The following is a 26,364-nucleotide window of genomic DNA, read 5'->3' on the forward strand; positions in this document are numbered from 1 at the left end:
CAAGACAACATATTATCCACCCCGAAAACTGCACTAGCTGCTGCCACTGCAAATTTACCAGCTGAATCAGGGGGTGAAGATAAGTTTCCAGACACACAAGGAAAAGCTTACATGGCACACTGCAAAAAACTAAACTCCCTTGCTTAGAAAGAACAACATTCTGTTTATTCAACCAGATTTCTCCAAAAATCCATTAACAATTACACATGTTCATTAGTGCTCTGACACATAAGCAGTGCCATGAGCAGCCAGGCCCACAGCTGAAGAATCCGCTTGCTCAATCAAACACATCTCTCTCAGATTGCCCACAGTGCCATCATCATTAGTTGTATCAGCATTTATCACTCAGCATTAGAAAATGAGTAATGATAATACAATTCTTGTACCAGGTCTGAAAGATCACTACCCAATGGAAACCAATGTTCCCTTAATATTCTCAACTTCTCTGATTTACATTGCTAATAACCAGATATTTGTCTTAGTCAACCTCAGCAATAGATACTAACAGCCTATAATACTGGCAGGCAACTTCTCTGAGCTCTCTTTCTTTCTACAGGATGCACCAATAAACCAGTTCTCTGCCATTATAGCTTATATTTAAATACAGACCGAGAATGTTTCATAGTTTATCCAGAAGCACATCTTAAAATATTTAATGCAAGTGTATGGTGCAAGCATGTACATTGTACTTTGTATCCCCTATAAAAATCAATCAAATAAGAAGTAAGCAAAACCAGTAAACCCTAGGAGCAACCAAATCATCTAAGCAATCTAACATGCAATACACATCAAGAACTGCTGTAAGAACAGCCAGTGACAGACTGCATCCTAAAACACAAGGATTTGTTTTTCATTGAGTCACAGAATGAACGAGGTTTGGAAAAGACCTTCAAGATCACCAAAAGTCAAACTGTTCCCCAGTACTGCCAAGGCCATCACTAAACCATGTCACTGAGGGCCTTGTCTACACAGTTTGTGAACACTTCCAGGGATGGTGATTCCAGTAGTGCCCTGGGCAGTCTGTTCCAGTGCCTGACCACCCTTCTGGGGAAGAAACCGCCCCTAATATTCAATCTAAACCTATCCACTGGTGCAGGTTGAGGCCGTCTCCTCTTGTCCCATCCCTTGCTCCTTGGGAGCAGAGACCAGTCACCTCCTAGCTCCATTCCCCTTTCAGGTAGCTGTAGAGAGCAATAAGCCCCCCCCGAACCTTCTCTTCTCCAGACTAAACACCTCCAGTTCCCTCAGCCATTCCCCATCACACTTGTTCTCCTGGCCCTTCACCAGTTCCATTGGCCCTCTCTGGACCCGCTCCAGCTCCTCATGTCTCTCTTGTAGTGAGGGGCCCAGAACTGAACACATGATTCCAGGTGTGGCCCCACCAATGCCCAGTACAAGGGGATTATTTTCTTTCATTACCATTTTCCATTTCCAGAGAGTGAATTCGCTTATGCTGCTGAGGCTGTATAATCTTCCCTGCACAAAGTTTCTCTCGCACATGACAGCTTATCAGTTCTGAAGTAAACAAGCCCCTCTTCAGGTCAGGAATAAAATTCAGCGCTGAATACTTAGTACGTTTTCCTCAACTGAGATACACATCTGTGCCACACCAGGCAAGACAAAAGTCCCTGACACCTACATGACGGAGCCGATCGCGGCAAAAGGAACACTAACGAGCCATCACCCGCGGGGGCAGCCGCGACACCGAACGCATCAGGACTAGGCCCAGCTCCCGTTCAGCCCCCACCCGGCCGGGAGCCTCGGGAGGCGGCCGGACCCGAGTGCCAGGGCCGATGCCAGGAATGGCGGACCGGGAAGGCCGCAACTGGAGCAGGTTGGGGGTCGGGAAAGCCGCCCGGTGGCACGATACCGACGACTGCACCGGGCCTCGCACCCCCAGCCCTCGGCCCCACCACGGCTGTACCAGCCCCGCACCTACAACCTCACCCCGGAGGGGGCCGATGCAGAAACGGAGCACCACCCCCACCACCCCGTTTACCTCAGGAGCTGCCCCTCCTCTGCGCACCCAGCCACCGCTCGCACGGCCACGTCCCCACACGCCTGCGTAGTCGCGGTGCGGGCAGCGGGAGCAGGTGAGGCGGGAAAGGAGCGGAGCCAGCCTGTGATTGACGCGGCCAACATTCGCGGTATCGGAATCGGCCGGCAGAGGGCGCAACCCACGCTGGGACACTTCCCTTGACGTCACCCACGTGACGTCACGGTAGCGCCACCTCGTCTGGGAATTAGCGTGACATTGATTATGTCTGGTTGTTTCGCCAAAGCAACAGGCACCGTGCAGCTTCTGCAACACTGGAGATGGCAGCAGTAAATGCTCTAGTGTGGGCTGGTACTCAGTGATTTCATCACAGGACATTTTTAAGTATTTCATAGAATTACAGACTGGTTTGTTTTGGACCTTAAAGCTCATCCAGTTCCAAACCCCTGCCACGGGCAGGGACACCTTCCACTGCTCGAAGACCCGTCAAGCCTGTCCTTGAATACTGCCAGGAATGGGGCAGCCACAGTTTCTCTGGGCAACCTGTGCCAGGGCCTCACCACCCTCACAGGGAAGAACTTCTGCCTAAGAGCTCATCTCAGTCTCCCCTCTGTCAGGTTAAAGCCATTCCCCTTGTCCTGTCCCTACAGACCCTTGTCCAAAGACCCTCTAAAGCTTTCTTGCCACCCCTTTAGGCTCTGGCAGCTGCTTTAAGGTCTCCCCACAGTCTTCTCTTCTCCAGGCTGAACAACATTCTTCCACAACATCCTTCTTTTTGAAAAAAAAAAAAAAATAGATTTATTGCCACAGATGGCTATATAGAGATCACCACAGTTTCATCTGCTTTTCCACGTGGATCATTTTCTTCACAGTGTGTAATCTCAGAGGGCCAGGAGTGTGATTTTTGAAGCATTTTAACCGGATTTTCACATGTTTTTGCACTGTGAACTGGGGAAACACTGCTTTGCAAGCAAAGGTTTTGGCAGCAGGCACATTCGGGGCCGATGACTCCTGTATTTTGTACTGATGATTACATTAGCATCCCGTTTCCTGTATCCTGTTCCGAATCATCTTCTCTTGCCTCAATTGCTCGAGCTAGCATGTAGTTAACCTTTCTTTGATGAGCCAGAGCCTCCTCTTTGTCATTTACCTGAGTATTTATTTAAAAGAGGGAGAAAAGAAAGTAGTTTATAAGCTAAGAAAAAGCATTTTGTGTAAAATGACAGATTTGGACTCATGATGAATATCTAACAGAACACTAACCAGATCTATTAAACATCTTCAGGATTTCATTAGGATTGTTCAGCTCTTTAACTTTCTTGCCATCCGCCTCTGATGAGAGCAGGCTGGATAGTTTTTTGTCCCAGACTGCTCTTGTTCCCTTGTAACTTGATGTGCCCTAAGGAAAATAGAAGTACACAAACTGTGGCATTACTGAGAAAAACTTCCTAAAGAACTGTGGAACTAAGCACCCTGACTAATTTCCTCTTAAAGGGCAATACAGTCTACAGCTTCTCTCATTTTAAGGGGAAAAAAAAAAAAAATATATATATACTCTTTGACATAAGCTGCTCAAGAGATTCTAAGATTTCTAAAAAGGTTAGAATACATACATTACACAAAGTTAATGTATCAGTATATAGAGCTTGGAAACAATGATGTCGGTACTCAAGATGTGTGCTGGTTTAGTATTACATGACAAGGGTGCTCAAGGAATTTAGGCTGGGGGAAGTGAGGTGTTTAGCCTGAAGAAAAGAAGGTTCAGGGGGGACCTTAATATTCTCTACAACTACCTGAAAGGAGGAAGAAGCCAGCAGGTGGCTGGTCTCTGCTCCCAAGGAACAAACAATACGACAAGAGGAAACAGCCTCAAGCTGCACCAGGAGATGTTTAGACTGGCTTTTAAGGACAATTTCTTCCCTGAAAGGGTGGTCAGGCATCGGAACAGGCTGCCCAGGGCTGTGGTGGAATCACTGTACCTGGAGGTGTTCAGAAACTGTGTAGATGAGGCCCTCAAGTGACATGGTTCAATGATGACATTGGCAGTACTGGGAGCGCTTGGACTTGATGATCTTGAAGGTCTTTTCCAAACCTGGTTGATTTTGTGATTCTTTGATTCTAAGACCCACCTCAAAGCAAGACATGTCCAGGTCAATGGCTAACACAAATATATCTTAAAGTGCCATTCCTAAATTCTGCTATGGTTTTGACCATGACAAATGCACTTAAGTACTTATCTTTATCCTTTATCTTTAATAAGGAAAGGATCATTGGAATTCTTCCTCTTTTACAAAGGGCTTTGTAACTCGTAACATATGAGGTGTAAAAATAACAATAAATACACAGATACGCAGAATCATGGAATAGTCAGGGTTGGAAAGGACCTTAGATCATCTAGTTCCAACCCTCCTGCCATGGGGAAGGACACCTCACTCTAAACCATGTCATCCATGACTCTGTCCAGTGTGGCCTTGAACACTGCCAGGGATGGAGCATTCACCACTCTTGGGCAACCTGTTCCAGTGGCTCACCACCCTCACAGTAAAGAACTTTTTCCTTATATCTAACCTGAACTTTTCCTGTTTAACTTTAAACCTCTTACCCCTTGTCCAATCACTACAGTCCCTAATCAAGAGTCCCCTCTCCCTTGTAGGCCCCCTTCAAATACTGGAAGGCTGCTCTAAGGCCTCCACACAGCCTTCTCTTCTCCAGGCTGAACAGCCCCAACTTTCTCAGCCTGTCTTCATATGGGAGGTGCTCCAGCCCCTGATCATCCTTGTGGCCCTCCTCTGGACTTTCTCCAACAGCTCTATGTCCTTCTTATGTTCCAGACACCAGAACTGTACTCCAAGTACATGCATAATAAAAACCTAGAAATGTCTCAAAAAACAGAAAAAAAACAACCCCAATTATTTAGTATGTCATTGAAAGCTCAGTGTGTGTATATATATATATATATACACACATATATACACACACACACATACATATATATATATAATTTCTCCTCCTTCCCTAACTCCTACATAGAGCTCACTTGAAAAAAAACCTATCAAGGCAAATCATAGAATCACAGTATCAACTAGTTTGGAAAAGGCCTTTAAGATCATCAACAAGTCCAACTACTGACTTGTTGACAGCATCTAAACAGGTCAGGCTAAACTTGCCAGATGTTATCTTTTTTGTGTTGTTCTCATAATAAACATATAATATCCAGAATGTTATTGTCAACCTAGGCTACCGTTTATTTATTTCAGCATGTTTTTAATCAAGTAGTACAGGTCATGAAAGTGTAATAAAAAAAGGTTACATTAAAAGCCTAGACTGATAGCTCCAATGTAGTATTCATATATCCCACTTACAAGCAGATACTCTACATTATATGTGCAAAACTTCTGGTAGGAATTCCTCAATGACATGGCAAACTATTTAACATATTCACAGTTTTGACATAACTTCGTTCCTTTTCTTCCTCGACTTCATAAACCTCAGTCAGCAATTAAACCACAGACATACATCTAGCATAGTAAGAAAGTCTGCTTGTGCCACTTGTCACCTAACTTCTGCAGCCAATCGTTACTGATACATAGCATGTCCAGTTACCATCGTATTTCAGACGTCTCCAGTTTATAAATCTTGTTTCCTTCTTAATCTTTATCACTTCTGCAAGCCTCAGGGCTTGGTCCTTCCTCTGCATTAGCTGCTGCTCAAATGCAATCCTGAAAGCATCTGCCATTATATAAGCTTCATCTTTACTCTTCTTCAGATTTTCACCCTGTTTTTAATTCACTGAAAATTTAAGGTGTATTGAGCAATTTGGAAGCAAGAGCAGATCTAAATTTTATATGAAGAGACAGACTGAAACCATCAACACAGGCAATTTTTACATAAGTATAATCAAAGAAGTAGTAGAAACCAAAGTGCTTTCTCATCATGTTAAGAAATAGATTTTGCAATGTGTATTGAAGTCCTTACTCTTCCTTTTCTATGCATGCATACATCACTACCCATCTACACAGACAAGCTGCCAGCAATGACTGTTTATCTCTGGACATGCAGAACAGCTTGAGGAGAGTATTAATGTCCCATGCCAATTGCAAATTCTATGTCAGGGGTAATAACCATGGTACAAAAGGGATATGACAGTACTTATTTTCAAAACAAGTCAGTCACTGGAACTTCTGCAGTGGGACCACTAGGATAGTTTCCACATCTATAGAGTCAAATATGAATTAGAAGAAAAATTCTAAAACTATAGAATTCACAGTATCACAGTATGTTAGAGATTGGAAGGGACCTCAAAAGATCATCTAGTCCAATCCCCCTGCCGGAGCAGGAACACCTAGATAATGTTACACAGGAATGTGTCCAGGCGAGTTTTGAATGTCTCCAGGGAAGGAGACTCCACAAACTCCCTGGACAGCCTGTTCCAGTGCTCTGTCACCCTCACTGAGAAGTTTCTTCTCAAGTTTAAGTGGAACCTCTTGTGTTCCAGTTTATACCCATTACCCCTTGTCCTATCATTGTTTGCCACTGAGTAGAGCCTGGTGTCCTGGGTTCAGCAGCAGCAGTCATGTTTTTCCTTTGTGGTAGCTGGTGCAGTGCTGTGTTTTGACTTCCAGCCTGAGAACAGTGTTGGTGAAGCCGATGTTTTCGGTTGTTGCTAAGTGATGTTTAGCCTGACCAAGGACTTTGTGAGGCTCATGCTCTGCCAGGGAGGAGGGGAAGCTGGGAGGAAGCAGAGATGGGGCGCCTGACCCGGGCTAGCCAGGGAGGTATTCCATACCACAGCACGTCATGCCTGGGGTGGGGGGGTAACTGGGAGTTACCCGGAAGGACACGGGTTCCAGGTGGGACTCGTTTCTTGGCCGGTGGTATCGTATTCTCTTCCCTTGTTATTTTCCCTTATCATTGTTGTAGTTGGTAGTAGCGGTGGTGATTTGTGTTGTACATTGGTTGCTGGACTGTCCTTGTCTCAACCCGTAGGAGTTGCACTCTTTCGATCCTCCTCCCCGTTCCTCCAGGAGCAGGGAAGGGGAGAGCCCTGGGGGGGGGGGGGGGATGGCCCGCGATTGTTGTCAGCTTGGCACCACTCACTGGGAGTGAGTGAACAAGTTGCCTGACTGGGTTTAAACCACGACACCTGGCTCCATCCTCGTGACACTCCCCCTTTATATATTTATATACACTAATAAGATCACCCCTCAGTCTCCTCTTCTCTAAACTATAGAGACCCAGCTCCCTCAGTCTTTCCTCATAAGGAAGATGCTCCACTCCCTTAATCATCTTAGTTGCCCTGCGCTGGACTCTCTCCAGCAGCTCCCTGTCCTTCTTGAACTGAGGGGCCCAGAACTGGACACAATATTCCAGATGGGGTCTCACCAGGGCAGAGTAGAGGGGAAGGAGGACCTCTCTCGACCTACTAACCACCCCCCTTCTAATACACCCCAGGATGCCATTGGCCTTCTTGGCCACAAGGGCACAGTGTTGGCTCATGGTCATCCTGTCATCCACTAGGACCCCCAGGTCCCTCTCCCCTACACTGCTCTCTAACAGGTCGTTCCCCAACCTATACTGGAACCTGGGGTTGTTCCTGCCCAGATGCAGGACTCTACACTTTCCCTTATTATAGTTCATCAAGTTATTCCCTGCCCAACTCTCCAGCCTGTCCAGGTCTCGCTGGATGGCAGCACAGCCTTCTGGCGTGTCAGCCACTCCTCCCAGCTTAGTGTCATCAGCAAACTTGCTGACAGTACACTCAATTCCCTCATCTAAATCGTTGATGAATATATTAAATACTACTGGTCCCAGTACTGACCCTTGAGGCACACCACTGGTTACAGGCCTCCAACTAGCCTCAGCCCCATAGACTACAACTCTCCGGCTTCTCTCCTTCAGCCAGTTCACAGTCCACCTCACTACCTGATTATCCAGACCACACTTCCTCAATTTAGCCATGAGGATGCTGTGGGAGACTGTGTCAAATGCTTTGCTGAAGTCAAGGTAGACCATCTACCGCTCTGCCATCATCCATCCACCGTGTTATATCCTCATAAAAGGCTAAGAGATTGGTCAAGCATGATTTCCCCTTGGTGAAGCCATGTTGACTGCCCCTCAGAACCCTCTTATCCTTGATATGCCTTAAGATGGCACCAAGGATAAGGTGTTCCATCACTTTCCCAGGAATGGAGGTGAGGCTGACCGGTCTATAGTTACCCGGGTCCTCCTTCTTGCCCTTTTTGAAGACTGGAGTGACATTTGCTTTCCTCCAGTCCTCAGGCACCTCTCCCGTTTCCCAAGACTTGGTAAAGATGATGGAGAGTGGTCTAGCAATGACTTCCACCAGTTCCCTCAGCACCCGCGGGTGCATCCCATCTGGACCCATGGATTTATGGATATCCAGATTGCTCAACTGGTCTCTAACCCATTCCTCATCGACTAAGGCAAACCGCTCCATTGACCTGACTTCATCTAAGGTCTCAGGGGTACAGGGCTCTTCAGGATTGCCTGCAGCTGAGTAGACAGAGACAAAGAAGGCATTCAGTAACTCTGCCATCTCTGTATCTTCTGTCACCAGGGCACCCATCCCTTTCATCAGTGGGCCTACATTGCCTCTGCTGTTAGTTTTGTCTGCCATGTATTTGAAAAAGCTCTTTTTGCTGTCCTTGACCCTTCTTGCCAGGTTTAATTCTAAGGAGGCCTTAGTCCTCCTAGCTGCCTTCCTACATCCTCTAGCAGCAGCCTTATATTCCTCCCAAGTGGCCAGCCCCTCCTTCCATGACCTGTAAACTCTCCTCTTCCACTTGAGCATACCCAGCAATTCCCTATTTAGCCACGCAGGTCTCCTGGCCCTCTTCCTTGACTTCCTACGTGTCGGGATGCTCTGATCTTGAGCTCGGAAAAAGCAATCCTTGAATGCCAACCAACTATCTTGGGCCCCTTTACCTTCAAGCAGCCTTGCCCATGGGATTTCCCCTAGCAATTGCTTGAAAAGGCCAAAGTTTGCCCTGCTAAAGTCCAGGGTTGCAATTCTACTTGCTATTCTACTGGTCCTACCACACAAGATCCTGAATTCCACCATCTCGTGGTCGCTGCAACCAAGGCAGCCCTTAACCTTTACTGCTTCGACCAGACCCTCCTTGTTAGTGAGGATGAGATCCAGCAGTGCTCCTCTCCTGGTTGGCTCATCCACCATTTGCAGGAGGAAGTTATCATCCATACACTGGAGGAACCTCCTGGACTGTGGCTGGGTTGCTGAGTGGTCCTTCCAGTAAACATCAGGGAAGTTAAAATCCCCCACGACGACCACGGCCTGTGACTGTGAGGCCTCTCTCAGCTGCCTGTAGAAGGCCTCGTCAACTTCCTCACCCTGATCTGGTGGTCTGTAACAGACACCCACAACAGTATCGCCCCTGCCAGCCTGCCCCTTAATTCTCACCCACAGACTCTCAACTCGCTCGTCTTCTGCCCCTGGACAGAACTCGGTGCATTGTAGTTGCTCCCGCACATAAAGAGCAACCCCACCACCCTTCCTGGCTGGCCTGTCTTTCCTGAAAAGGACATAGCCCTCCATGACTATATTCCAGTCATGTGAGCTGTCCCACCACGTCTCTGTAATTGCCACCAGATCATAGTCTCCTGACTTAACACAGGTTTCCAACTCCTCCTGCTTATTTCCCGTGCTGCGCGCATTGGTGTAGACATTCCAGGGAGCAAGCTGAGCACACTGATTTCACCCTAGGATTATAGGAGGCATCCCAGTCTTCATCAGTTCTGGAGTGCTGCCCCACTGGGGCAAGCCCAGCTACAACCCCATCCCCCTTCGAATCTAGTTTAAAGCTCTCCAAATGAGCCCTGCTAATTCGTGCCCCAGCATCCTTTTGCCTCTGTGAGATAAACCTTTCTCACTTGTCATTGTCCAGACTGGTGCCCTATAAAACCAGCTGTTATCAAAGAATCCAAAGCCCTGCCTGTAGCACCAGTCTCGAAGCCAATCGTTTATGAACTGAATCTTCCCATTCCGTCCCACATCATCAGTGGAAGATGGAAGGAGTGAGGAGAAGATCACTTGAGCCCCAGACTCTTTCACCATCCGCCCCAAGTCCCTGTAGTCTTTCTTCATCCCCCTCAGACTGCGGGAAGCAGCTTCCCCCTCACCTGTCTGGAAGACCAGCAGCGGGTAGTAGTCTGTCGGGTGCACCAGGCTGGGGAGCGCCCTAGTGATATCCCTGATCCAGGCTCCAGGCAGACTATACACTTCCCTATGATGAGGGTCAACTCTGCATATCGGGCCCTCTGTTCCTCTCAGAAGGGAACTGCCTACTACAATGACCCTTCTTTCTTTCTTATCAGAGGCAGTCTTGAGGTGCAAAGTCGACCGCCTTTTCCTATGTGGCTTTGTAGGCTAGCCTTGCACCACATTCTCACCTACCTCTCCTTCAAGATCCAGGGCCTCGAACCTATTACGGAGGGACACCTGGGGAAGCAGGGCAGGAAGGGGGGAGGGTTTCCCATGACACCGAACTGGAACTCGCTTCCAACCCTTGTCGTCTTTTTGCTCCCCTACCTCTGTGCAACATCTACAGGGCAGGGGCTGTCTCGGGCCATCCCCCTCTGTGTGAGAGGGCAGGGGGTCCTTCCCCTTTTGGGGGGTATGTCCCTGGAACCATTCCGACTGGCACACCAGGGAGTTACCCCACCAGTCGATCTCCCTTTCACATTCCCTGATGGTCCTCAGCGTCTCAACCTCCTCCTTAAGTCTTGCCACCAGGCTAAGCAGATCTTCTACCTGCTCACACCTCACACAGGTGGAATGCTGTCCTCCCTCCCCCGGCAGCAGCAGGCTCTGGCACTCCCTGCACCCAGAGACCTGAACAGCCACGGTTTGGGACGGGGTCTCTGTCTGAGTTGCTGCAGTCTTCTTACTGCAAGCTCTCTTTCTGGAGGCGACCATATTGGTCAGCAGTCTGGGACACCAGCAATAAAACAAGGAAAGTGATTACAAAGTCTGCTGCTCTGATTTCTTAGCTTCTGAGTTTATCTACACAGAAATTAAACAGTTCTATAAAGCATCAGTTTGGGAATATGCAGATGTAGCAACTCAGATCCCAGTTGTATTTTCCCAGGCCAGTGAGATAAGACAGATATACTTTCTCCATACCTGATCTACTTTTTAAGCTATGCATACCTAACTTCTCCTGTCATTTACTTATTTTTTAAGAGGAAAAAAAACCCAAACCAAACACAACTTTTCCATTGAAAAAGGGCTTCTGCACAGCCACTAAGATCATCTGCCAGTAACAAAGAGACTTTTACCAACAGAAAGCTTCCTTCATAGCTAAATACTGCATTATTCCTGAGAAACAACACATTAAGCGAAAAAGCTGTTGGCGGCTTACTTGCATTTTCAGCTTTAGAAGTTTTAACTTCTTCTGTTCTCATTTTCAATGCTTCCTTAAGAGCTGCAGTTTCACAATATATCCTGAAGAAGTTAGAAAAAGGATGTATTATCTTTTAAAATATTTTAGACTAGGATTGTGGGGAAGACTGAAGAAAAAGGTCAAAACTGGAAACAGCTGAGTTGCCAGTTTGACAAGATATTATCCATGCTGCATTATACAAGTTGTTTTCTCACTTTCAGTATTTTTTATTGAGAAAAATGGTAAAATTTCCCCATAACAATACCTGAACCTGCTTAGTAAGGTTCCATGGGATATAGCCCTAGAGGGCACGGGGGCCCAAGACTCTTGGTTGATCTTCAAGGATCATCTGCTACAAGCTCAGGAGTGTTGCATCCCAACTAGAAGGAAGTGCAGCAGGAGAGCCAGGAGACCTCCTTGGATGGATAAGGAGCTCCTGAAGAAAATTCAAATGAGGTGGAAGCAAGGACAGGCGGCCTGGGAAGAATACAGGGATGTTGTCTGGGAAGCTAGGAACCAGGTTAGGAAAGCTAAGACCCAGTTAGAAATAAACTTGGCTAGGGATATTAAGGATAACAGGAAGGGATTCTACAGGTACGTAGCAAATAAAAACCAGACTAGAGACAACGTAGGCCCCCACAGGACGCTCTTGGGAGAACTGGATAAACAGGATCTGGAGAAGGCTGAGGTTCTGAATGACTTCTTTGCCTCGGTCTTCACTGGCAAAGGCTCTGACTGCACCATCCAAGTCTTGGAAGGCAGATGCAGGGACTGTGAGATTGAAGACCTTGGGCCCACTGTAGGAGAGGATCTGGTTCGAGACCATCTTAAAAATCTGAATGTGCACAAGTCCATGGGACCTGTCGTGGTTTAAACCCAGTCAGGTAACTTGTTCACTCACTTCCCCCCCTTTCTTGCCCTCCCCCTGCTCCTGGAGGGACGGAGAGGAGAATCGAAAAGAATGCAACTCCCACGGGTTGAGATAAGAACAGTTTAGTAACTAAGGTATAACACAGATCACTACTGCTACCACCAATGATAATAATGATAAAGGAAATAACAAGGGAAGAGAATACATCATCTCACCACCAGCCGACCGATAACTGGCCCCCCCCCCAGCCCGACCAAGCTCTGACCGATACCTCCTCCAACCCTGCAGTCTCCCAGCCCTTCCGGCTAGCTCCCAGTTACATCCTGGACATGACGTGCTGTGGTATGGAATACCTCTTTGGTCAGTCTGGGTCAGGTGTCCTGTCTCTGCTTCCTCCTGGCTTCCCCTCCTCCCTGGCAGAGCATGAGGCTCACAAAGTCCTTGGCCAAACCAAAACATCCTTGTTATCAGCTCTGTTCCCGAGCTGAAAGTCAAAACACTGCACTACACCAGCTACCAAGGAGGAGAAAAATGACTGCTACTGCTGAACCCAGGACAGGACCTGATGCAATCCATCCGCGGTTGCTGAAGGAGCTGGAAATGAAGTTGCGAAGCCACTGTCCATCATACTTGAAAATTCATGGCAGTCATGTCAAGTTCCTGATGACTGGAAAAAGGGAACTATAACCCCCGTTTTCAAGAAGGGGAAAATGGATGACCTGGGAAATTACAGACCAGTCAGTCTCACCTCTGTGCCTGGCAAAATCTTGGAGCAGATTCTCCTGGAAGGCATGCTAAGGCACATGAAAAACAACAAGGTGCTTGGTGACAGCCATCATGGCTGCACTAAGGGGAAATCCTGCCTGACCAATTTGATGGCCTTCTATGATGGGCTGCAGAACTGATGGACAGGGGTAGAGCAGTTGATGTCATCTACCTGGACTTGTGCAAAGTGTTTGACACTGTCCCACACAACATCCTTGTCTCTAAATTGCAGAGACATCAGTTTGATAGGTGGACCACTCAGTGGATAAAGAACTGGCTGGATGGCCGCACACAAAGAGTTGTGGTCAATGGCTAAATGTCCAGCTGGAGACCAGTAATGAGTGGTGTCCCTCAGGGATCAGTGTTGGGACCGGTCATGTCGCTGACATGGACAGTGGGATTGAGTGCGCCCTCAGCAAGTTTGCCGATGACACCAAACTGTGTGATTCGGTTCATACCCTGGTGGGAAGGAATGTCATCCAGAGGCACCTCGACATGCTTGTGAGGTGGGCTGATGCCAACCTCATGAAGTTTAACCATGACAAGTGCAAGGTCCTACACCTGGGTTGGAGCAATCCCAGGCACAGCTACAGGTTGGGCAAAGAAGAGATTCAGAGCAGCCCTGCGGAGAAGGACTTGGCGGTGTTTGTCAATGAGAAAATGAACATGAGCCAGCTTCAGTGTGCTCTTGCAGCCCAGAAAGCCAACCGTATCCTGAGCTGCATCAAAAGGAGCATGACCAGCAGGTCGAAGGAGGGGATCCTGCCCCTCTACTCTGCTTTCATGAGGCCTCACTTGGAGTATTGTGCGCAGTTCTGGTGTCCTCAACATAAAAAGGACATGGAACTGTTGGAACAAGTCCAGAGGAGAGCCATGAGGATGATCAGGGGACTGGAGCACCTCCCGTATGAAGATAGGCTGAGAAAGTTGGGGCTGTTCAGCCTGGAGAAGAGAAGGCTGCATGGAGACCTCATAGCAGCCTTCCAGTATCTGAAAGGGGCCTTTAAGGATGCTGGAGAGGGACTCTTCATTAGGGACTGTAGTGGTAATACAAGGGGTAATGGTTTAAAACTTAAACAGGGGAAGTTTAAATTGGATATAAGGAGGAAATTCTTTCCTGTTAGTGTGGTGAAGCACTGGAATAGGTTGCCCAGGGAGGTTGTGAATGCTCCATCCCTGGCAGTGTTCAAGACCAGGTTGGATGAAGCCTTGGGTGACATGGTTTAGTGTGAGGTGTCCCTGCCCATGGCAAGGGGGGGTGGAACTTGATGATCTTAAGTTCCTTTCCAACCCTAACTATTCTATGATTCTATGAATACGTAGTATGTTGTTAGATCTAAATCTGCTAGCCAGGGGCCAGTGTCCAACCTGACACTACTCCTAACCAACCTGTGTAGGCTCTGTGTAGGCTTGGTCTGAGTGGCTCTGACCCAAGGCTAAGGAAGCACGCTTTGCCAGTCTAGCTTCTTGTTTTCCAGGGCTGCATGTGGCTCTGTAGTGAACAAAACCAGGAATCTCTGTGCTCATACAGAGGTTTCTCTTGCAACCCAGATAGCATGGGCTGTTCAAACAGGCTAGCCTTATTCATGAAGCCACACCCTTACACAAGCAATTTAAATGTGTCCAAGTACCTTTGAGAGAATGTCTAAAAAAGAAAATAAAAGATCATTCAGCAACTTCAGATTTTAACAGAAGGTGGGTTTAAGTACCAGTACCATTAGAATCTGAAAGAAATTTGTAATAATGAAGCTCTGAAACATTTGAGAGAAATCTCTTCCTTGAAAGAACAGAATTGTTACTGGCCATGTGACAACAGGCCTTTGGTCTGAATTTTATAAAATAAACTTCCTGTAGGTTGAACACTGTTCTCAGGAACAGCTGCTCTGCCAAGTGTTGCAATCTTAGAGAATAGAATATGCATTTATACCATGTTTTTCTTTGAGGCATCGAAGTATTTCCTTGTTGAATAGAAAAGTGGCAATCCATTCTGTTCTTGTGAGACCCCACTTGCAGTACTGTGAGTGGTTCTGGTGCCTCAACGTAAGAAGGACATGGAGCTGTTGGAGAAAGTTCAGAGGAGGCCACGAGGATGATCAGGGGGCTGAAGCACCTCCCATATGAAAACAGGCTGAGAAAGTTGGGGCTGTTCAGCCTGGAGAAGAGAAGCTGCATGGAGACCTCATAGCAGCCTTCCAGTATCTGAAGGGGGCCTACAAGGATGCTGGAGAGGAACTCTAGATTAGGGACTAGGATAGGACAAGGGGTAATGGGTTCAAAGTTAAACAGGGGAAGTTCACGTTAGTTATAAGGAAGAAGTTCTTTACTGTGAGGGTGGTGAGACACTGGAATGGATTGCCCAAAGAAGTGGTGAATGCTCCATCCCTGGCAGTGTTCAAGGCCAGGCTGGGCAGAGCCTTGCGTGACATGGTTTAGTGTGAGGCGTCCCAGCCTATGGCAGGGGCTTAGATCTAGATGATCTTAAGATCCTTTCCAACCCAAACTAATCTATGATTCTGTGATCTATTTGGTGCATCTCTTCAGATGTTAGTAATGCAGAATGCTGTGAGTTCATGTTTTTTTTTAAATAGTAGCCTGAATTATTTCACTTGGATAAATGAAGGGAATACACATTCTTCTCATCCTGCTGTCCTGTTTTCTGATACCTGTACCAGAAAGCCTTTTTTGCGAAGCAGACTGAACTTTTGGCTTGCAGTTTGCTGAAGCCACAGCTGTAGTTTTCAACAGTTAATGCTAGTTTTGTTGCTCCAGACTACCTGGGTAAGCTTCCAATCTCATAAGTCAGGAAAGCCAAGGGTTTTTTCACAAAGTGTCCCTCAAGGTAATTAAGTTAACAGGTGAACAAGATCAAATATCTTAACAAACCTCCCCTTTAAACAAATAGTTTGTAAACTTTTGGCTTATTGTTCAATTCAAAATTTGAAGAAAAAGAAAATCATTCTGATGGGGAAACTTCAGAGATATCATTCCTACATTTAAATAAGGGAGCCTGCTGATCGCTTTTTTCAAGGCCTTTTGCTGCATTGTTACTTTAGTGCTTCTGGCATCTTCTGATTGCCTTAACCACACCTGCTGCCTATCCACAGCAAATCTTATTTAAACAAAGAACCAGTTGATTATCCTCTCTCAAAAACGTTCCCTTTTAACTGTATGTGTGCTCACACCTTCAATGGAAGAAAATAAGCAATGATTAACCAGCAAATGGTATTTCCACCTGCATGGACATACCTCATTTCCATTGAAAGTAAAGAACAGTCTGGCTCCAGCTGGCTAGCATAATAATGTAATAGGATGAAGTGAAAATTCAGCCTAGCAAAGCTAGAAGTTTCAACTGAAATATACAAATGTGACTAGCATGAAAATTAAATAAATATTCCCAAATCTGGAAGGAAATTACGAAAATATGAAAAACCCTGAAAATCCAGGGAAGTAAACTTGGAACTGAGGAAAGACATACAGCATTCAATGCAATTAAAAGAACTCACAAAACTACACAGTATAAGTCAAATACCTGTCATATTTTTCTGTCCATGTGTCTTCTATGTTTTTAAATCAATCCTGATCAAATTCAATTTACCATTGCAAAATATTTATTTCCTGTGGAAACAAAAGAAATCTGCAGCAGTTTATTACAAGCCTCCTATTGAAAGGAAGAAGAGGAACTGCTGGTGCTGAGATTAGCACCGGCAGAAATGTAGGTGACCAATGACGATGACAATCAATTATACTGCTAAAAATACATTTGGTGTGAGACACCAGAAAATTTCGGCATCACTGATCTGTGGATTCCAGACAGTGCTGCATGAACTGGTGCTTGTAGTGGCTTATGAGAAAAACAAACCCACACTGCCATGTTTCCCTGCCTACTTACTGTTCTGTGGCAAGGTCACACAGGAAGAGAAACAAAGCACAGAAATCAGTTTAACAAGGTAGCTCACTACCACCATCCTCCTCCTCCTCTCCATCTTCCCTATGAAAATTGGGCACCAATTTCTTAAACTTACTGGGAAGTTCCAGCTTCATAACTAACAAACAGTGCAACTGCCTATGAATGATTATGAAACTCAGAACAAAGACCAACAGAAAGTAAACAGCTCTAGTAACCTTCAGGTACTATTTCTACACACTATATACAGCATCAAGACATCCAAATCAAAAAAGTGATGCATTAACATTTTCCCTTTCTACTAAAAAGGAATAACAATTTTAAAAAAACCTTGAAGTAATGGCAGATTTGTTCTAATCTAAATAAACAGTCTGATAACCCAATATTAATAGCAATGAACTCTGTGTTCTTAGAGAGGTGTGAAGGAAAAATGCACCCTTACCTTTTCTAAAGTTCTCTTTTCTTCCTCAGTCTTTTGAAGCATTTCTTTTGTGTGACTAGTGGCTTTATTAAATAGTGCCTGCAAAACAAAAATAAAACCAACAACAAACAAAGCACAAGTCCAAATACTGTAATTAAGTTTAGTTAATTTGGCTTTAGACAAATTTTTAGTGTTACATCACAAGAAGTTCAAACTCATAGTTAAAAAGTAAGTGTGCAAAATTACAAACACTAGCAACTTACTTGTAAAGTCCCAGTGGGTTCTAATTTCAAGTCACATAATGCTACATTGCATTGACAAACTTGTGTTTCAGTCCATAATCTTTTCTATTGGAAAATGTAGCGTTCATTTAAGATGACATCATTGTGTCTTCTTTAGGTCTCATCCACAAAATCAGCTCTTAAACCTAGACTTTGAGCCAGGTGTAACTTACTATGAATGTCTGAGGGTAGAAACTGCAGGCTATAAATGGGTTAAGCAAGCAGACTAAGAAACAGGAACTGATTTCAACATAATCCATTGTGATAATGAATAAAAGTATCACAATCTGTGGACAAAAGACTGACCTAACATTTAATGTATAATGTCCTCTAAGACAATGTATGGAGCAGTCAACTGAAAATATCTGTGTTTTGCAGCAGAAGTTCAAGCACTGACAAAACATATAATTTAAAGGGCTGGAGAGAAAGAGTTGTTCTTCTAACTTAAATAAATCCTCAAAGAACCTCAAAGATAAAAATACAGAAATGCTACAACAGTAAAATCTTCTTCAATAGCTCCATGAAGTAAAAGTTGTAGAAGCCAAGTGTGTAAGACACTTGCAGATTCAGTGCTTTAAAGTCCTGGTAAATACAGGTTCAGGGAGTTTTAATGAGGAGTGGCAGGAAGATTTCTTCTGTTTTCCTTCCTTGACCATTAATGATTTCTGAAAAACTTCTACCATGCTCTGCAGAATTCTTAGGGCTTCATCTTTTCCTTCAAGTTGTCTCTGAGATGCTTCAAGCTCAACTTTCAAAATGTCAACTTCCTGAAGCAAAACGAAATAGGTACACTGATAAAACCCAAGGTAATAGTGTTAAAACTCATAAATGTAGAGGGCAATGTAAATTTGCCCTCTTCAAAAAAACAGTGTTCTGCTTCTATGCTGTATGATTCTTTCCTGACAAGTAGCTTGCTTACAATGAAGAAATGTTAACAACGCATACTAGCACCAAATCCTTGAAGAATACTTGTAATTATTATTCTTTCTGTTCTCTTCCAGGATATTTGGAAAATAAACCACTGCAGTTTTGCCTTGCTAAAGAAGCTGCATGTATCACCACAGGTCCCGAGGTTTAAAATAAGGAAACAGAACAGAGTACAGTTTTCCTATATATGCAGTATCAAATACTACAAATATATACTAAAATATAAATGCTCTATTAATATGACATACCCTAAACATATCATACAAAACATCTATACTCTATAGTGTGAATATCGTGTTACAACTGTTGGATTAAAACCACTACCTTGTCCACAACAAAACCACTGTCCAACAGACCCCTGCTGCAGGTACCTGCCAATCATACCTTTATGCAACATTCCCCCCTTTGGAAGAAAGCAGGTTTTTTTTTAGTTTCCAATAGTTAAAATGAAATTTACTGCTTTGTGTACTTATTTTTCCTTAACCCCTTTGTAGGTCACTCAGTTGTTCACTTGTCATACAAAACTTTTTTTCAGAGTTCTTTCAGGCCTGTTACTGCAGCAATTGATACTAAAATTGTACCTCAGAGCAGTGCATTTCTTCAGTTTTGTCTAATTGAAAATGAGTAAGGTTCCTTGACATTTTAACTTGCTGTGCACTGAAGGTTCTTCATGCTAAGAAAACCTGACAGTGACCTACTACAGGATATCCTGGGGTTAAAGAACACAGTACAGATGAAGATGATACCCTTACAACTGAGATCACCATGCTCTTTCTGCCCAGACTGATGCCAACACATCAACATATTTAACCACAGTAAAATTAAAATGTAGGAGTTAACTACCTTTCAGTAAAAATCCAGATTAAAACCCCAAACACTACTCTGTTTACACTGAAGATTTTCAGGCCCTGAAGCTTAAAGAAAACATGCTAGAAAAGTAGTATGATCCTTTCAATATTATCTACATCTCTACACTTTTCAAAATACTTCCTCTCCATTCTCCCCATCACAAAAAAAAATAAAAATATGTGTCATAAAATTGAATAAGGCTTCCAACTACTGCACTGGTTACAAAAACCTGAATCTATCCCTGATTCTGACATGCCAAGGTCTTCAGCTAAACCAACACTTTGCTATGTTAAAAGGAAATGCAGATTTCAACAACAGCACACTTGGCACAGTCACTTACCTCTTGAGCCTCCCAAAGTTGTTGCTTTAGTTCTTCATTTGGCACTTCAGCATTAGATTCTGTAAGATTGATAGCAGATACTAAATGCTGAGAAACTATAATATTTACAACAGAAAACATGAGAATTTTCTTTACCCTGAAAACTGGTAACAGTCAAAGGTATATTTTTTCTTCAGGAGCCAATTAAAAGACTTAAGAAATACATAAATACTAAAATCAAACATATTGTTTCATAGTTAAAGAAGGGCAATGGAAAAAAAAAAGTCAGTTATAAAGAGACCTAAAATAAGGACAATTATTTTAGAATTTCATAAAAGAACCAAACCCACACCCACAAAAGTACCAAAACCACAAAACTGCCATCTTGATTAAAAAAAAACAACAAACCAAACTTCTTTTTTTTAGCTTCTTTTCAGATTGTAACTTTTAAACAACCACAGTCAACAACACAGCATCTAACTCTATTTAGAATTAATGTCAATTTTCAAGATTGGAAGATGGAAGTATGTTAGTGGAGTATCCCACAAGATCCAGTATTCCTCTACACAAGAAGTTACTACTTCTCTTAAACTAAGCAGGATAAGATGCATCCTTCTGCTAAATCCAAATCACGATGCAGTGGACTTTAGTCATGCTTTCATGGATGCTGCTGTGTGATAGACCTAGATCTAAGACAAGCATCACACAAAGATGACCAAAGATCACACAAAAAGACCAGCATAATGGCAGTGAAACCAACAGGAATTATGCTGTTTTCCTGACATCTTTGCACTGAAGATGCTGAATCCAATAAAGAATAATTACATGTCTTATAGCAGTGTGTGGAGAGGATAGCAGGGACTTGTTCTAAAGGAGAAAAATAAGCAAGTTACACAGAAATACTTTGGTCAAAATACTAAAAATGGCTAAAAATGTAAGGGAAAGCAACTGATGTATAATAAACAGCACTGCCTATATTTGATTTTATCTACAGTAGTGTTATCTTCACCCAAAAAAAGAGAAAGGAAAAAAAAAAGACAAGACCAGAGAGCTGAGATTTGCAGATTCCAAAACCAACTTCTTAACTTCAAAAATACGCCAACAGCAAATGCGATTTTGAGTATTTAGCCATAAGCTTTCACAGAATCATAGAATCACAGACCAGTTTAGACTGGAAGGGACTTCAAAGCTCATTCAGTTCCAACCCCTTGCCATGGTAAGGAACACTGGAACAGGTTGCTCCAAGCCCTGTCCAACCTGGCCTTGAGCACTGGCAGGGATGGGGCAGCCACAGCTTCTCTGGGCAACCTGTTCCAATGATAGAACCTCTAGGAAAACACACTTAAACCAGGAGTCCAAGAAAGTCCATTAAATTTCATATATATATTTAGAGAAAACCAATGCTGTCCCCCACCACAGGATGCTCTTTTCTAAATGTCACTTTCAAAAGCAAAACTAAGCACTTTAAAAATGGTCAGTTTACACTAGAAGGGCCACAGCCTCACTTACTGAAAAGCAATTTTGCTGTCAAATGTTTTGGAAGGTATAGGCACAGAGACTACTCTACCTCTCCTACTATGACACTAACAGCAGCCTTAGGGGCTGCACCAACCACCCTGTGAGGCTGCACTGGATCCTAGCAGTCATGTCCCTTGGAATCCTCCAGAGATCTCCAAGTGTTTTAGCACACACTCTGTCTTGTGGACACCTCGTGAAGCAAATGAACTGCTTGGTTTTGCTAACAGGGGGTTTTCTCATGGTAAATAATAAACACTCAAATTACTCTTACCACAGCTACGCTGTCGTGTGGAACTAGTAACAGGCTTTTTTGATGATCCATTGTAAAAACTGTTTTGTTTTGAGCCAGGAAGAGTTGCAGCATCACTTTCTTCACTCTCTTTGCTGACAAGAGAGAATGACAAGCCTTTCCAGACCCCTTCCTAGATTTAAATGAACAGCAGCTCTGTAAATTTTCCCCTTCATAAACACCTCCGGGTCTTCTCCCGAGGCCGTTTCCCAAGTCTCCATATGCCATGTCATCCTCTTCTGCTTCCTCCATTTTCTCCTCCCGAGTTTTGGTCGGTCGTCTTGTTTTCTGACCTAGAGCACTTCACTTACCGGTGATGTGAACAGCACCTCCCACAAAACACGGATTCTATCTAGAAAAAACAGGAAAACTCAGTCATGAAAGCAGCAGAACAACCCTAAAGTGAAAGAATCTGAAAGTGGTGGTGCGTCAGCCGCTTCCAAGGCAGGTTGAGGCTGTCGGAAAACACAGTTCTGGCCATGCGGTGAAGCTTTAAAAGCGTGGGACCGCCCTAGTGAGGGTGGAACCTCTTCGGGGCCTTCCCCTCTTCTTTCCCCCCAGGTACCGGAGCTCCCAACTCACTTGCTGAGCCAACCACAGGCCAGCCTTCCCGCCCTGGCGCGGGCTGAAGCCTCGGGAGCTGGCCCGGCAGCTAGCATCGTGGCAAGCGGACCTGTAACCAGTCAATGAATAAGTCACTTGTGAAGGATTGTGTGCGTGAAAGTTTGAAAATCTTGAGTTTGGAACGATGATGTTCCCTTGCCAGCTCACAGGTGTTGGGAAGAGGTAGAAGAGTGATGCATGAATCCTTTGGATCAGAAGAGGAAAAGCTAACTTCAGAAAGATTAGAAAGAAACCCGGGGTCGAAAACAGAGAAGCAGTTTTGAAAAGTGCAGGAAGACAGAAGTTAACGTTTCTAAAGGGACTTGTTTCATTATGGAGGGCTGGAGCATTGAGACAGGCTGAGAGAGCTGGACTTGTTTAGCCTGGAGAAGGCTGCAGGGAGACCTTAAAGCAGCTCACAGTGCCTAAAGGGCTGGCTGACAAGAAAGCTGGAGAGGGGCTTCTGACAAGGGCCTGTAGGGAGAGGAAAAGGGGGTATGGCTTTAACCTGACAGAGGAGAGATTGAGATAAATTCTGAGGTAGAAGTTCTTACCTGTGAGGTGGAAGTTGTCCAGAGAAGCTGTGGCTGCCCCATCCCTGGCAGTGTTCAAGGCCAGGTTGGACAGGGCTTGGAGCAACCTGGTGTAGTGGAAGGTGTCCCTGCCCATGCCAGCAGTTGGAACTGCATGAGCTTTAAAGTCCCTTCCAACCCAAACCAGTCTGGGATTCTATGATTATAATCCTAGAAATCACACCCCATAAGGTAAGACACCCTTGCCCACAGAGACATTCGCTCAAGTAACATGCATGTGCTGTGTCCTTAAATAGAGAGAATGCAAGAGCAAATGGGTGGAGATAGAGGGTGTTTCCTACACAGAAAACGCCAATTACCACCATTTGAAATGTCTTACAAATGATAGCTGGCAGACCGATGGTGTGCTGATTTTGTGTACCCGTCCCCCAGCACCCATCTCCGTGCAAATATGAATTAAACAGTATCTTGACTCTGTGTCTGAGATTAGCTTGTTGCACTCCGGGTGAACAAGCCCACATTTTCACAACAGAGGGAGTGGTGGTTATGGTGCCGAAGGTCTGTACTTCACCTACAGCTTCCCCTCCAAACCAATAGCACGACTTTGCTGCGCGGGATGTGGCAATTCAAAGCACACTTATTTGTAAGTGCTGTCCAGTGCACCTCCATGCCTTAGATCACCCTTCACCTGGTTTCACAGTACCCCTGACAGCAGCACATGCATGTTTACATCTTTACAACATTTGGTCCCAATTCTGCAAGGAAATCCACATTTTTCACCATTTCAGTTCACATGAGTGTCAAACTGCTGATATGGTATTCCTCTGTAAGTCTCACAAAACAAACAAACAAATAAACAAACCACAAAACCACCCCAAAAAAATTTCTACCAAATTTGGAACCAAAATAGAACATGTAACCACAGTACCCTTTACCATAAAAATTTTCAAGGTAGTAAGACTTTTATTACCCAGACTCATGCATATAAAAAGTTAATTAGCAAGCACTTTCTACTTGTGCAAGAATCTTTCATGAGGCTTTACAATCCACATTATCAATAAGAAAGGTTATTTCATGCTCTTCCAGGACCCAGGCTTTACAAGCACTGAGAACAGATAGCTGCCAGCATCTTAAGTGTAACCATGTTTTGGATTGCAGGAGGTTTGTTATTCCCACCAAATATTTCTGTGATAAACTTACAATGATAAATATGATAGAGGTGGGTGATACAGAGAGGAAACAGAGAAATAAAACTTATTGTTTAATACACCACTCCAGTGCAGATATAGCTGATGATTCCTTACAGCGTAAGTAATTCCCAAAGTTTTGTGTAAGGACTTTAAAATATCTCCCTTACTAAGTCATGTCTCTTCTACCCAAACGAAGCACCCTCCTTAAACTTTATCATACAACCCTCATTCCATGTTGGCCTCCACATATTCAAGAAGGCAGTAGAGTACAGAAGGTTTTAGTCTAACAGTTCAGAAACAGACTAACCCCTTTTCAGGATACTGTTTCAGAAATCAAAAATTTGGTATAAAGCTCCACAGCTGCCACCAGTTATCAGGACTTTACGGTTTTCTTGGGGATCCTGGGGGAGGAGGCCTGGTTTTACTTGCAAGCTCAAAGAAATTCTTATTATTGAACCTAGTTCCTCCTACTAAGGCAACTGTGACTTTCATTGACTGCAGAATTTTCACTTTGTCAGTTTTCCTGTATGCCTCCCCCAGAGGCTGTTCAAAGCCTTCAGCCTTCCATGCTTTTGTCTGGTCCCCAGCCATGCAAAATAACAATAAAATTAATTTTAATGTATCATACAAGAATTACAATTGTCAAATATTAACACCCCTCACCCCCAGAAGAGATCCAGCAGAGTTCTTTTGCACCAAATGTCAATTGTTGTCTTTCATCCATTGCTCAATCCATTGCATAATCTGATCCAAATTTCTCTCCAGGTCTTCAGGAGTATTGCTGTGTAACTGGTGTACAATTTCCTTTCTATATGACAACAGAGCTTCCTCATAAAGTGTCTGAAAAATTTCACACTGAATGTTGTCTTGCAGCTTTTTCCCCTTGTATCCCCTTAAAAACAACACCAAGAGACAGTCTTAGACATGTTGATAACTATAAAGTATCCCACAGAGAATCAGTAATTTATACCCTAAAAAGATCTTTTATGAGGTCACATAACAGTTCTTTGTTCTTATTTATCCACTGACATACCTGCTTTCAAGTCTGTCATAGAGAAATGAATTTTCTGTACGAAGTACAAACACGATATGAAACCAGCGTTCAGGGAAGAAATCACAGCCATGATAATCAACAATAACTCCACCCTCACCCATTTTATCTTCTAGCTCGTCTATTACCTACAAAAGAAACAAAGACAAGCAAGTTTACCTGAAATGACAGAAAGTCAAAGTACAAGCACGATAGTTTTAGAAGTTGGGCTTACTCTGTCTTCATCCAAAATTGGACAGTCATACTCCTCATCAAAACCTTCATAGAGTTCTCCTGCAGCAAAAAGAATTTGTGGAAGTTTGTGAAGTAAAAGCAGTTACTAAAATTATTTTTGTAGTTATGTTTATTTCAGGAGGATACAAACAAAGGATAGTGTTCAGAGCAAATCCACAAAAGGGTAAGTTTGTTGTTACTTAATACAAAGTGGGCCACAGTCACATAAATGCTTTTTTACCCTATGCCACCAAAAGCATTTCTGTTAAAGCAAATTCATTGCCATTTCACTTAATATATAATGCATGCACTGCAAATTGTACAAAGCAAAAATATCTTAAGTCCTTTGATGAATTATATTGTTAATATGGCCTACCATCTTTTGCCACGTCACCCACATTAACATAGGTCATTCCCGTTCTTGATGCCAGCTCTTTTCCGAGTGTGGTTTTCCCAACGCCTGGAGTACCTAAAGACACAACCCCATGTAAAACAGTAGGAGAACAGCATGTAAGTCCTCTTCAGATAACCTTCTAAGGCATCAAAACGGAAGCTTTTTCAGTCAATGCTCCAAGTTTGTACAAGAAAAAGGGGGCAAAACCCTGCATGATGAGGAAATGTAAATAAGAGTAATGCCTGGAGAGGAAAAAAAAAAAATGAAAGAACTATGAAGAAAAGTCTCATTTTGTGCAAAAGTTTTATTATAATCAGGATGATCACAGAATCCCAGACTGGTTTGGGTTGGAAGGGACCTCAAAGCTCACCCAGCCCGAACCCCCTGCCACGGGCAGGGATACCTTCCACTAGACAGGTTGCTCCAAGCCCCGTCCAGCCTGGCCTTGAACACTGCCAGGGATGGGGCAGCCACAGCTTCTCTGGGCAACACCACCTTCACAGGGAGGAACTTCTTCCTCAGATTTCATCTCAACATCCCCTCTGTCAGTAAACCTTGTTTCATTTAAAGCCTGACCCAACACAAGAAACCTTAAGTTGCCACTCAGCACAGCTCAGCCGCTGTTCCGCAGGGACCTCACACTCCAGACAACGGGTAGAGATGGATGGGGCGTCTCTCCGTCAGGCCCAGCCCAAGCCGCTAGGGTCCGTCCCGTCCCGTCCCGTCCCGTCCCGTCCCGTCCCGTCCCCGGAGCCGGTGCCGCGCACCCGTCAACAATAGGTTAGGTCTCCTCATCCTGCCGCTCCACACCTGCTGCGTGC

The 26,364-nt window shown here is 44.4% G+C and overlaps 2 protein-coding genes across 2 annotated transcripts; both read right to left on the reverse strand.

Moving 5' to 3' along the window:
* Positions 1-2,780: 2,780 nt before the first annotated feature.
* Positions 2,781-22,014, reverse strand: CCDC125 (coiled-coil domain containing 125). The gene is given in 13 exon segments (XM_062613906.1): positions 2,781-3,146; positions 3,260-3,271; positions 3,273-3,353; positions 3,355-3,395; positions 5,600-5,771; positions 6,170-6,209; positions 11,205-11,477; positions 16,581-16,666; positions 17,398-17,475; positions 18,338-18,424; positions 19,774-19,832; positions 21,542-21,649; positions 21,652-22,014. Coding segments are annotated over 13 exon segments (1,533 nt in total). The 5' UTR covers positions 21,812-22,014; the 3' UTR covers positions 2,781-2,810.
* A 1,624-nt stretch (positions 22,015-23,638) lies between these two features.
* On the reverse strand, positions 23,639-26,360 carry AK6 (adenylate kinase 6). The gene is made up of 5 exons (XM_062613868.1): positions 26,311-26,360; positions 25,526-25,618; positions 25,151-25,209; positions 24,919-25,064; positions 23,639-24,777 (listed from the first exon to the last, which is right to left on the reverse strand). The coding sequence occupies exons 1-5, from the start codon at positions 26,336-26,338 to the stop codon at positions 24,588-24,590; spliced, it is 516 nt and encodes a 171-aa protein (XP_062469852.1). The 5' UTR covers positions 26,339-26,360; the 3' UTR covers positions 23,639-24,587.
* Positions 26,361-26,364: the final 4 nt, after the last annotated feature.

This window comes from Pezoporus occidentalis, unplaced genomic scaffold (assembly GCF_034315485.1).
Source record: "Pezoporus occidentalis ecotype Australia unplaced genomic scaffold, CSIRO_AGI_Poc_V1 ctg170, whole genome shotgun sequence".
NCBI classification, from domain to species: domain Eukaryota; kingdom Metazoa; phylum Chordata; class Aves; order Psittaciformes; family Psittacidae; genus Pezoporus; species Pezoporus occidentalis.